We start from the raw sequence: 10,925 nt of genomic DNA on the forward strand, positions 1-10,925 counted from the left end.
GGTATGAGACTTTGTGTTACTGCGCAGGACGAGAATTGAATTTGTGACCCACCGATAAAAAATCGGCATATCGCTTGCCCGACCACTCGACCTATGCTCTGGGGGTAACTACAAACTTTTGTTTCTTCCAATTTTGTTCTTAGTATTGCTTTTTAGAATATATTTAAGTGCCTTTTTTGTTTTTTTTCGTTTAACCAAGTTTATGTATCATTAAATTATTCTCTATAATGTGATGATGACTATTAGTCTTAGAATGCAAATTGAGAGATTGATGAATAGGGTGTGCTGCAACTATTGTGGGATTGTCGAAGGTGTAATAATCTACATCATGAGAGGTATGTACCCTATGAGTGACAAGATAATAAACACTCCTTTTAGGGTGGGTGAACATCCATATTTTATTTTTAAGCTTATTAATTAGTTGGATGCATATATTATAAGTGATTGGATCTCAGTCATTTCCTCCAAGTCTTATTATAATCTTATGATGATGACTAAATAGGTTGATTTTATTTATTGTGAGTGAATGGATCTCAATATGTTTTGTTATATGAAATGCTAGAGCAAAAGTCCCTGACATATGGATCTTAATAATTGATATATTATTATTATATGATAACACATTATAAAAAAAATGGTATTGTTACTCTTGTTATGACAAGAAGAATGGTAAATCTAATAAATTTATGATTAAGTTATTAGCTTATTCTTTGAAAAACTTAGAAACATGTCCAATTCTTTATCAATAGGATTAAGTCTTGAATAGTCCCCATATTTGGGACTATTCTTGGTATGGAGTGTGGCTTTACTTGTCAACTAATTTGGGGTTGGTCCGCAATGCGTGCTCTCCAAGTCTATATTCTTCCGGTACATATATATTTACTTTTAATATATATAGTATAGGGTACTTAGAGAATCATGGGAAGATGTAGAAATTTTTTCAAGTTGGTTGATTGTGTAAAGTTGCACTAATGAAGTTGACCATATCTAAGAATGGAATAGCAATCTTACCCTTTCTAGATGTGTATAAGATTTAAGATTATATTAACCAAATTAATTAATATGAGTTAAGTTCTTGAATCCTTTTTTTTAAAAAAAAAAAACTTGTTTAGGGTTATTATAAATCTAGATAAGAGTTAGATTCATATATAAAATATATTAAATCCTCAATATAAACAAGGGATCATGGAGTTTATTGTTTTTGCCTATAAACAAAATTATCTTAATTCTTACATACTTTGTCCGTGCAAATGTTGCGATATTACTATTTATGAGAAGCAAGAAGTTGTTGCTAAGCACATTCTTGTAGATAGTTTTGTAAAAATAGCAGCGGCTAGGTTTTGAAATTGTAGACAAAGACACCTTGCCACTTTGGATTATACTCTATTTACAACCTCAAAATTTACAGCTTAAGAATCTTAAATAAAAGGAAAGAACACAAAAGTTATCTTAATTACAATTCATATACAAAAGTCATCATAATTAATACAAAAGTCATCCTTGATTGTCCCCATAAAATCTTCCATTTACAGTCAACGTTTACAACTATAACAGCTATCTTGTCGGCTCTTTTTGATTGCTTTGTTGTTTTCCTTGATTGTCTCCATAGAATCTGTCATTTACAGACAATGTTTATAGTTTTAACAGTTGTCTTGCTAGCCCTCTTTGATCCTGAGATTTCAACATTCCTTCTCAAGATGATGTATGGATATCCTCCATACCCATTCCTTCATAGTCATGAAGTCTTTGGTGTGTAAAGCCTTGGTGAAGGTATTTGCCAACTGATGCCTTGACTGAACAAATGGAATGCACATTTATCCATTGACTAGTTTCTCCTTTATGAAGTGTGTATCAATGTCAATGTGTTTAGTCCTATCATGTTGAACATGATTGTTAACAATGCTACTTGTATCTTTGTTGTCACTATATAGTAAGAGTAGCTCCTTTTTAGGGAATCCTAGTTTTATCATAACCTTATTCACTCATAATAATTCACATACGCCTAGGGTTATTGCCCTATACTTAGTTTTAGCACTTGTCCTAACCAGAACTGATTGTTTCTTATTTCTCTATGTGACTAGGTTATCTCTAACAAAGATGCAGTAACCCGAGGTTGATTTTCTATCATCTAGGGATCCAGCCTAATCTGCATTCGTGCTTCCTTCTACATTCAGATGGTTATGGTTAGAAAATAGTAAACCCTTCCTTTTCAGATACATTAAAATCATGTAAACAACCTTCATATGAATTAACTTAGGATTCTACATGAATTGGCTTACAACTCCTACTGCATATACAATATCTAGTCTTGTATGGGATAAGTATATTAGCTTCCTGACCAATCTTTGATACATGCCCTTGTCAGCCTTTTCTACTTCATTGGCGTATTCCTTCATGGTCATTTCTTGTCACCACTGTGTCATCAACATAAACAATAAGAACAGTTAGCTTGTGTTCCTTTCTTTTAAAGAACATGATGTGATCAGTATTACTTTGTTGGTAACCAAGTCTTATTACAGCTCTGCTAAACTTATCAAACTAAGTCTTGGAGGATTGCTTGAGACCATATAGGGCCTTTTGTAACTTGCAAACTCTCCTTTACTTCTCTGAATTATTGAAACCTAATAGGATTTATATGTATACCTCTTCTTCCAGCTCTCCATGTAGAAATGAATTATTTACATTCAACTGATGTAAATCCCAGTCCAGAATAGCTGCACATAATAGAAGAATTCATACTGTGTTCATTTTTGCTACCGAGGCAAAAGTGTCTTCATAGTTCACTCCATAGGTTTGAGTAAACCCTTTAGCCACTAGTCTTGCCTTATATCTTTCAATTGTTCCATATGCCTTGTACTTAACAATGAAAACCCACTTACAGCCAACTAGTTTCTTATCAGGTGACAGTTCAATGATTTCTCATGTGTTATTCTTCATTAGGGCTCTCATTTCCTCTTCCATAGCATGTTTCCAGCATGGTTTACTGATAATATGCTTCCAATATGTGGGTACTATTATAGATTCTAAAGAGGGTAAAAAATTCTTATAGGTGGCAGACAGAGAATCATTAGTAACAACTTTGGAGATAGGATGTTATGTATAACTCCTAACTCATTTTCTAATAGCTATAAAAAGGTACAAATCAAAGAGTTTAAATGAAGAGTAAGAAATGGGTTTAGTTTCAAAAATTATAGCATCTAGATTAGCAAGATCAAGGTTAGGCCCTGGAAATTGACTGAAAAATGAAAGTTGTTCAGATTCAATTGAGTGTTTGTCTAGATTAGTGAGGTCTTGAGAATCTTCATGGCTAGATAGACTTTGTTGATGGGCATGTTTCCTCTTGAAATAAGTCAAATACTCCCTATTCCCAGGTCTATTTGGTCCTTGTTGTCGATTAAGATTTCCTGGATCTTGTTAAAATGTTGACAGGTTTAAGCTCTTGCAAATGAGCAGAAAATAAGAACTTATAACCTGTAAATATAGTTTTTTCAGTAAGAGGAAGGAAAAATTTAATTGCTATAAGAAGGCACACACATAATTTTATAAATGAGAATGCCTCTTTTATAGGCTTACAACTGAACTGAAATTCCTAAAAAATCTCAACCACTACCAAATTTAATCTGCACTACATCCACTAAGCAGAAAATTAAGGAGAAAGAAACTGATATGAGATAAAATCAAGGACTAAGTCAAACTAAGATTTTTTCAAAGAAAATTAAAAATTAAAAAAACTTTTGAACTCATAAGCGTCAAACTTGAAGGCAAACTCTCATGAATTCTAACACTCCTCCTTGAGATTTGACTTGTATATGCCAAGCTTCAACCTTAGGAATTCCAGCCTTGATTTAGGAAGTGCTTTAGTCATAATATCAGCAAGTTGCACTTCAGATGAGCAATAATGCAACTTGATAAGTGAATTCTTTTCAGCTTCCCTTATGGAGTGAAATTTTACATTGATGTGCTTCGTCTTGCCATGTTGGACAGGATTTTGAGCAATGGCAATGGCTGACTTGTTGTCACAATAAAGCTCAATTCGTGAGCTTTGTTCTTGGCCTAGATCAGCAAGCAATTTTTTTAACCATATTGCTTGATTTGCAGCAGCTGCTAGGGAGATATACTCTGCTTCTGAAGTTGACTGTGCCACCACTTCTTGTTTTCTTGCATTCCAACAAATGACACCTGAACCACATGTGAATACATAGCCTGAAGTGCTCTTCATGTCATCAACACTTCCTGCCCAATCACTATCAGCATAACCATCTAACTTAACTTCTCCTGTCTTCAAATACCAAATGCCAATATCAGTAGTACCTCTAATGTACCTCAACACCCTATTTGCAACTACCATGTGAACATTTGTAGGTGAACTCATGAACCTTGAAAGCAAACCAGCTGGAAACATCAAGTCAGGTCTGGTTGCTGTCAAGTACAGTAAGCTGCCTACCAAGCTTCTATATGCAGAGGGTTCTTCAAGCTTCTCACCATCATTCTTTGAAATCTTCTCATTTTGTGTCAATGGAGTTGCTACTTCTTTGCAAGATTCTAGCTTGAACCTCTTGAGAATATTAAAAGCGTATTTCCTTTGTGAAATAAAAATACCTGAGCTGCATTGGTATACTTCCATTCCAAGGAAGTAATTCATGATGCCAAGATCAGACATTTCAAACACATCTTGCATTTCCATTTTGAACTTAGCCAAAAATTGTTCATTGCTTCCAGTCACCAACATGTCATCAACATAAAGTGACACTACCAGTTGCAATCCATCATTGTTTTGCTTCAAATACAAAGTGGCTTCATTTTCACTCCTCCTAAATTCGAGTTGAATTAGGTAAGAGTCAATTCTGCTATACCAAGCCCTTGGTGCTTGCTTCAAACCATAAATGGCCTTATGTAGCTTGTACACTTTGTGCTCATTGCCAACAACGTCAAAGCCTTCTAGTTGTTGAACATATATGTCTTCCTGAAGTATACCATTTAGAAAAGCTGACTTAACATCTAAATGGTACACTTTCCACCCTATTTGACCAGCAAATGCAAGTAACAACCTTATAGTGTCATGTCTGGCTACTGGTGCAAAAGTATCACCATAGTCTACTCCAGCAACCTGAGCAAAGCCCTTCACAACCAATCTAGCCTTGTGCTTGAAGATTGAACCATCTGGATTGAATTTTGTTCTGAAAACCCATTTCACACCAATTTCCTTCTTATCTTCAGGTAGTTCTGTTAACTTCCAGGTTCCATTTCTTTCAATAGCATCAATTTCAGCCTTCATAGCCTTAATCCATTCTGAAAATTTCGCAGGTTCTGCATAACTTGTAGGCTCAGCAGGAACAAGATTGCACCTTTCATATACATTAGATAATGGCCTTACCTTAAGCACTAGTGTGTCTGAAGTTGCTTCAACATCAAGTGGATCTTCAGTTCTTGTACTTTCTATTTCTGGTTCAGGAATAGTTACTCGATCATTTTTGTGGACTTTCTTCAATTCCCAATTCTAGTAGGAATTTTCATCAAAGTGCACATCTCTGCTTATCACAATTTTCATTCCGTTCAAGCTATAAATCCTGTAACCCTTTGATTCTGCTACATACCCAACAAATACACCTTTCTCAGCTCTTTCATCAAGCTTCCCTCTCTTAACAGATGGCACATGAAAGTAGCACAATGTCCCAAACACTTTCAAGTGCTTGACAGAAGGCTTTACACCAGACCATGCCTCTATTGGTGTTTTGTTTTGAATAGACTTAGTTGGTAATTTGTTAAGCAAATATACTGATAATTTGTTAAGCAAATATACTGACGTGTTGAATGCTTCAACCCATAGAGTCTTTGGTAGCTTCTTCTCAAATAGCATGCATTTTTCCATCTCCATCACAGTCTTATTTTTCCTTTCAGAGACTCCATTATGCTGTGGTGAGTATGGAGCTGTCAGTTGGTGCACAATTCCAGCTTCTTAACAAAAAACATTGAACTCTTTTGAGGTATACTCACTCCCATTATCAGTTCTCAGCACCTTAATCTTCTGGCTACTTTGAGTTTCGACCATTTCCTTGAAGCTTTTGAAGACAGAGAGCATTTGTGACTTGGTTTTTAGAAAATAAACCCAAGTCATTCTGCTGAAATCATTAATAAATAGTGCAAAAAATACATTACTGCTCAATGAGGCTGTCCTCATTGGTCCACAAACATCTAAATGGACCAATTCCAGCTTGTGAGTAGCTCTCTTGGTTATACTTTGAGGGAATGGCAGTCTATGATGCTTCCCTAGCTGACAACTTTCACAAGTTTGAGCATTAACTGTGATTTTAGGCATGTCTTCAACCATACCAGATTCTTGCATGAACTTAAGTGACTTCAAGTTGAAATGACCATATCTTTTGTGCCAAAGCTCACTTTCATCAATATTGGCACTAAAGGCATGACCTTCAACTAAATCAAGCTTTAAATAAAAGCTATTTCCATCCATTTTAATTTTTGCTATCTCAGTTCCATATACATCAGTGATGAAACAAAAATTTTCTTTAAAAATGACTGCATACCCATTCCTTAGCATTTGTGCACCACTAAGAAGATTTTGATCTAGTTCTAGAATGTAAAGAACATCAGAGATGATTTTTGAACCTCTTTTGATGCTAACAGCAATTTTGCCTCTGCCTTTGGCCTACACAACTTCACCATTTCCTAGCTTGACCTTTAGTTGAACTGATCTATCAATGGAGGTAAAGATTAATAGATGCTTGGTTATGTGATTGGTGTAGCCACTGTCAATGAGCCAAGTATTCAGCTCATGAGAACTGAGTGCTTGTGATGCCATGAATAAATGCTCATCATCATTTGTGTCTTCTTCAGTCACATTTGCATGTTGTTGTGTTTGTTGCTGAGATTGTCTTTTCTTGGCCCTGCAATACTTCTCAGTGTGGCCAAGTTTATTGCAAAACTTATAATGATAAGGAGGTTTATCTTTGTAGAAACAATCCTTCTCAGCATGGTCAGTTCTTTTGCAATGAGAGCAAGGAGCAAAGTTTCCCTTTGTTGGTGGTGCAGATGAAGAGCCTACAGCTTTCCCTCTATTATTCTTGAAGGGCTTCTTCCCTTGCTGGTTTCCAGAATTCTTTCCCTTGTGATTTGCTTGGAAAGCACCTTCAGTAGCTTCATCACTTCTCATTGAGACACTTTGTTCTTGTGCCTGCAACTTGCTTGTTAACTCTACAATAGAGAGATTTTTCAAATCACATGATTCCTCGATTGTAGAGATTTTTTATTCAAACCTCTGTGGCACACTAATCATGATCTTTTCAACTACTTTCTGATCAAGTAGTGTCTCACCATGCAATCTGATCTGGTTAACCAACTTCATAAGCCTTGCGGAGTAGTCTTTCACCAGCTTATCATCTTTCATCTTTAGTAGCTCAAATTCTCTTTTAAGAGTGAGCAACTTGCCTGCCTTCACTCTTTCATTCCCTTCAAATGTCTCTTTTATCTTATCCCATACAACTTTAGGAGAATCCAATTGCATAATGCTGGTAAAGACGCCATCAGTCAAACCTGAAAGGATATAGGTCAAGGCTTTGTCCTTCTTAAGCTTTTCCTTTCCATGTGCCTTTATCTGAGCGAGAGTTGGATTTTCTCTCAAGGGAGGTGGATCTTGATCAGTTTCCACCACATGCCATAAACCTTGAGACCTTAAGTAAAACTTCATCTTGATAACCCAAATGTGATAATGTTCACCATTGAACACTGGAATTAAAGAAAAAGTACTACTGGAAGTAGTCATCGTTGCAGTTGCCAAGGGAAACAAACAATAAATCATTCTCCCTCACTAGTGTTTGCACGCAAAACATTCAAAATTGTGCCTCACAGCCCGTAGAAAGATCGCTCTGATACCACTATTAAAATGTTGACAGGTTTAAGCTCTTGCAAATGAGCAGAAAATAAAAACTTATAACCTATAAATATAGTTTTTTCAATAAGAGGAAGGAAAAATTTAATTGCTATAAGAAGGCACACACATAATTTCATAAATGAGAATGCCTCTTTTATAAGCTTACAACTGAACTGAAATTCTTAAAAAATCTCAACCACTACTAAATTTAATCTGCACTACATCCACTAAGCAGAAAATTAAGGAGAAAGAAACTGATATGAGATAAAATCAAGGACTAAGTCAAACTAAGACTTTTTCAAAGAAAATTAAAAATTAAAAAAACTTTTGAACTCATAAGTGTCAAACTTGAAGGCAAACTCTCATGAATTCTAACAGATCTTCCACCTGCCTGGGTTCATCAAAATTAGCTAAATTATAAAAACCATTAGCAACATCTCATTCTGCCCTCAAATCATCAATAGTTTCTCCACCTTCTTCCCTTAAATTAACAACAGCAGCAGTCCATTGCATGTACACCTCTTCTTGTCCCTTAGGATTGATGTTCTCACCCTGAAGATGTGAGATGTTGGATTGAAAATAAGCCTCATCCTCTCTAAATGTGACATCCATACTAACAAAGAACTTTTAGGTAGGTGAATGATAGCACTTATACCATTTATGTGTAATAGAATACCCAATGAATATACATTTGAGAGCTTGAGGGTCTAATTTATTGATTTTAGGAAAGTGGTTTCGTACATAGTAGGTGTAGCCAAACACCTTGGGAGGGATAGTATAGGAAGAAACTCCTATTAGAAGTTTCAAAGGTGTAGTGAAATTGAGAGTTGTAAATGGCATCCTATTGATTAAATAGGCAACAGTAAGAATTACATCACCCTAGTAAACTTTAGGAACATGCATAGCAAATAGCACAGACCTGGCGACTTCCAAAAGATGTCTTTTTTTCCTTTCTACTACACCATTTTGAGCAGGGGTATCAACACAGTTGGTTTGGTGTATGATTCCTTAATCTCGAAGGTAGCCTTGGAAAGCTATATTCTTATATTCTAAGCCATTATCACTTCTAAGAACTTTGATTTTTGTATTGAACTGAGTAGTTACCATCTTGTGAAATGACTTGAAACAATGACTAGCCTCACTTTTATGTGTCATAAAATAAACCTAAGTTGTTCGACAAAAACAATCTATAAATAGGGGCGGATCTAAAGGGGATCCAAAGGGAGGGCTGGAGCTTCAATTTAAGGGTCTGTGGGTATATATATATATATATTTATTTATTTATTTATATAAATGTTTTGGTTGAGGCTAGCACGGGCCAGCCCTTTCCTGGATTCGCCACTGTCTATAAAGATAATGAACCATTTCTATCCAGCAAGAGTTTTAACCCTACTAGGTCCCCAAACATCTTAATGGACAATCATGAAAGGCTTACGACTCCTTTTTTTAAGTGCAAGGTAAGTATTTCTTGTGTTTTTACCAAACTCACAAGCTTCTCAAATATACTGGCATTACTACATTGTTTACTCATATTAGGAATAATCTTCCCTATCATTGAAAAAGATGGATGACCTAATCTTTGATGCCACTGCATTTGCTCCTTCTTAGTTAAGGATAGTTGGTTAACCTTTAAGGCTTAATATTCAGGCTGAGAGAATGTTTTATTGTACAGCAAATACAAGCCATCAACCAGTCTACTTGAGCTAATCGTTTTCTCTGTGCTCACCTCCTGGAAAATACAATGGGTAGGAAAAAATAATAATTTTACTGTATAGGGAATTTATGATAAAACTTACAGATAATAAGTTATTTGCAAAATTAGGAACATGAAGAATAGATGACAAGTTGAGGTTTTTGTTGCAGTTAATAGTCCATTTTCTAGAAATAGGAGTGAGAGTACCATTTGCAATTCTAATATTTTCCTTGCCGAAACATGGGGTGTAGGTCAAGTAGGAATTAGATAAACCAATCATGTGGGATGAAGCCCAGAATCTATGATCCATGTTGGTTGTTCTATAGAATTTGAATAATAGAATGTTGTAACAGTATCTTGAGTTAGAACACTATCATGAAAGGCTTAGGACTCCTTTTTTTTAAGTGCAGGGTAAGTATTTCTTGTGTTTTTATCAAACTCACAAGCTTCTCAAAATATAATGGCATTACTACATTGTTTACTCATATTAGGAATAATCTTCCCTATCACTGAAAAAGAAGGATGACCTAATCTTTGATGCCACTGCATTTGCTCCTTCTCAATTGAGGATAGTTGGTTAACCTTTAGGGCTTAATCTTCAGGCTGAGAGAATGTTTTATTGTCCAGCAAATACAAGCCATCAACCAGTCTACTTAAGCTAATCATTTTCTCTGTGCTTACCTCCTGGAAAACACAATGGGTAGGAAAAAAAAATAATTTTACTGTTTAGGGAATTTATGATAAAACTTACAGATAACAAGTTATTTGCAAAATTAGGAACATGAAGAATAGATGACAAGTTGAGGTTTTTGTTGTAGTTTATAGTCCCTTTTCTAGAAATAGGAGTGAGAGTACCATTTGCAATTCTAACATTTTCCTTGCCAGAACACGGGGTGTAGGTCAAGTAGGAATTAGATAAACCAATCATGTGGGATGAAGCCCCAGAATCTATGATCTATGTTGGTTGTTCTATAGAATTTGAATAATAGAATGTTATAACAGTATCTTGAGTTAGAACACTACCAACTATATCTACTTGGGCATAGTGTGATATAGAAAGGATATTTGAGTCCATCTTCATTCTATTCATCAGTTACTTGTTACTTCATCTGCTATTGTATGAAAACCAATTCTTCCCTTGAGAGACTAACCTTTTCAGGTTCTAGTTATGGCCCCCCATCAGGTTGGACAGCTTCTGACAGGTGACCTTAATGACGTCCCTCCTGTCATTTATCCTTTCCCTTAGTAGGTCTACCATGTAAAGACCAGTAAGTTTCTTTTGTATGTTTATGTTTTCCACAATATTCACACCTTAACTTATTCTTATTAACACTTACATGGCTAGTA

The 10,925-nt window shown here is 35.4% G+C and overlaps 1 protein-coding gene across 1 annotated transcript; it reads right to left on the reverse strand.

Annotated features, from left to right (window-relative positions):
• Positions 1 to 6,664: 6,664 nt before the first annotated feature.
• On the reverse strand, positions 6,665 to 7,777 carry LOC127794820 (uncharacterized). Its single transcript, XM_052326076.1, has 2 exons — positions 7,330 to 7,777; positions 6,665 to 7,209 (listed from the first exon to the last, which is right to left on the reverse strand). Exons 1-2 carry the CDS (start codon positions 7,775 to 7,777, stop codon positions 6,665 to 6,667), a joined length of 993 nt encoding a protein of 330 aa, XP_052182036.1.
• Positions 7,778 to 10,925: the final 3,148 nt, after the last annotated feature.

Source organism: Diospyros lotus, chromosome 2 (assembly GCF_014633365.1).
Source record: "Diospyros lotus cultivar Yz01 chromosome 2, ASM1463336v1, whole genome shotgun sequence".
Classification (NCBI taxonomy): Eukaryota; Viridiplantae; Streptophyta; class Magnoliopsida; order Ericales; family Ebenaceae; genus Diospyros; species Diospyros lotus.

Bases quoted from the DNA above. Each gene is read 5' to 3' on its own strand.
- LOC127794820 (XM_052326076.1), bottom strand. From the start codon at position 7,777: ATGACTACTTCCAGTAGTACTTTTTCTTTAATTCCAGTGTTCAATGGT. The intron at 7,210-7,329 runs GTGAGACACTAC...TCTCTATTGTAG, and splicing joins TAACCAGATCAGATTGCATG to AGTTAACAAGCAAGTTGCAG.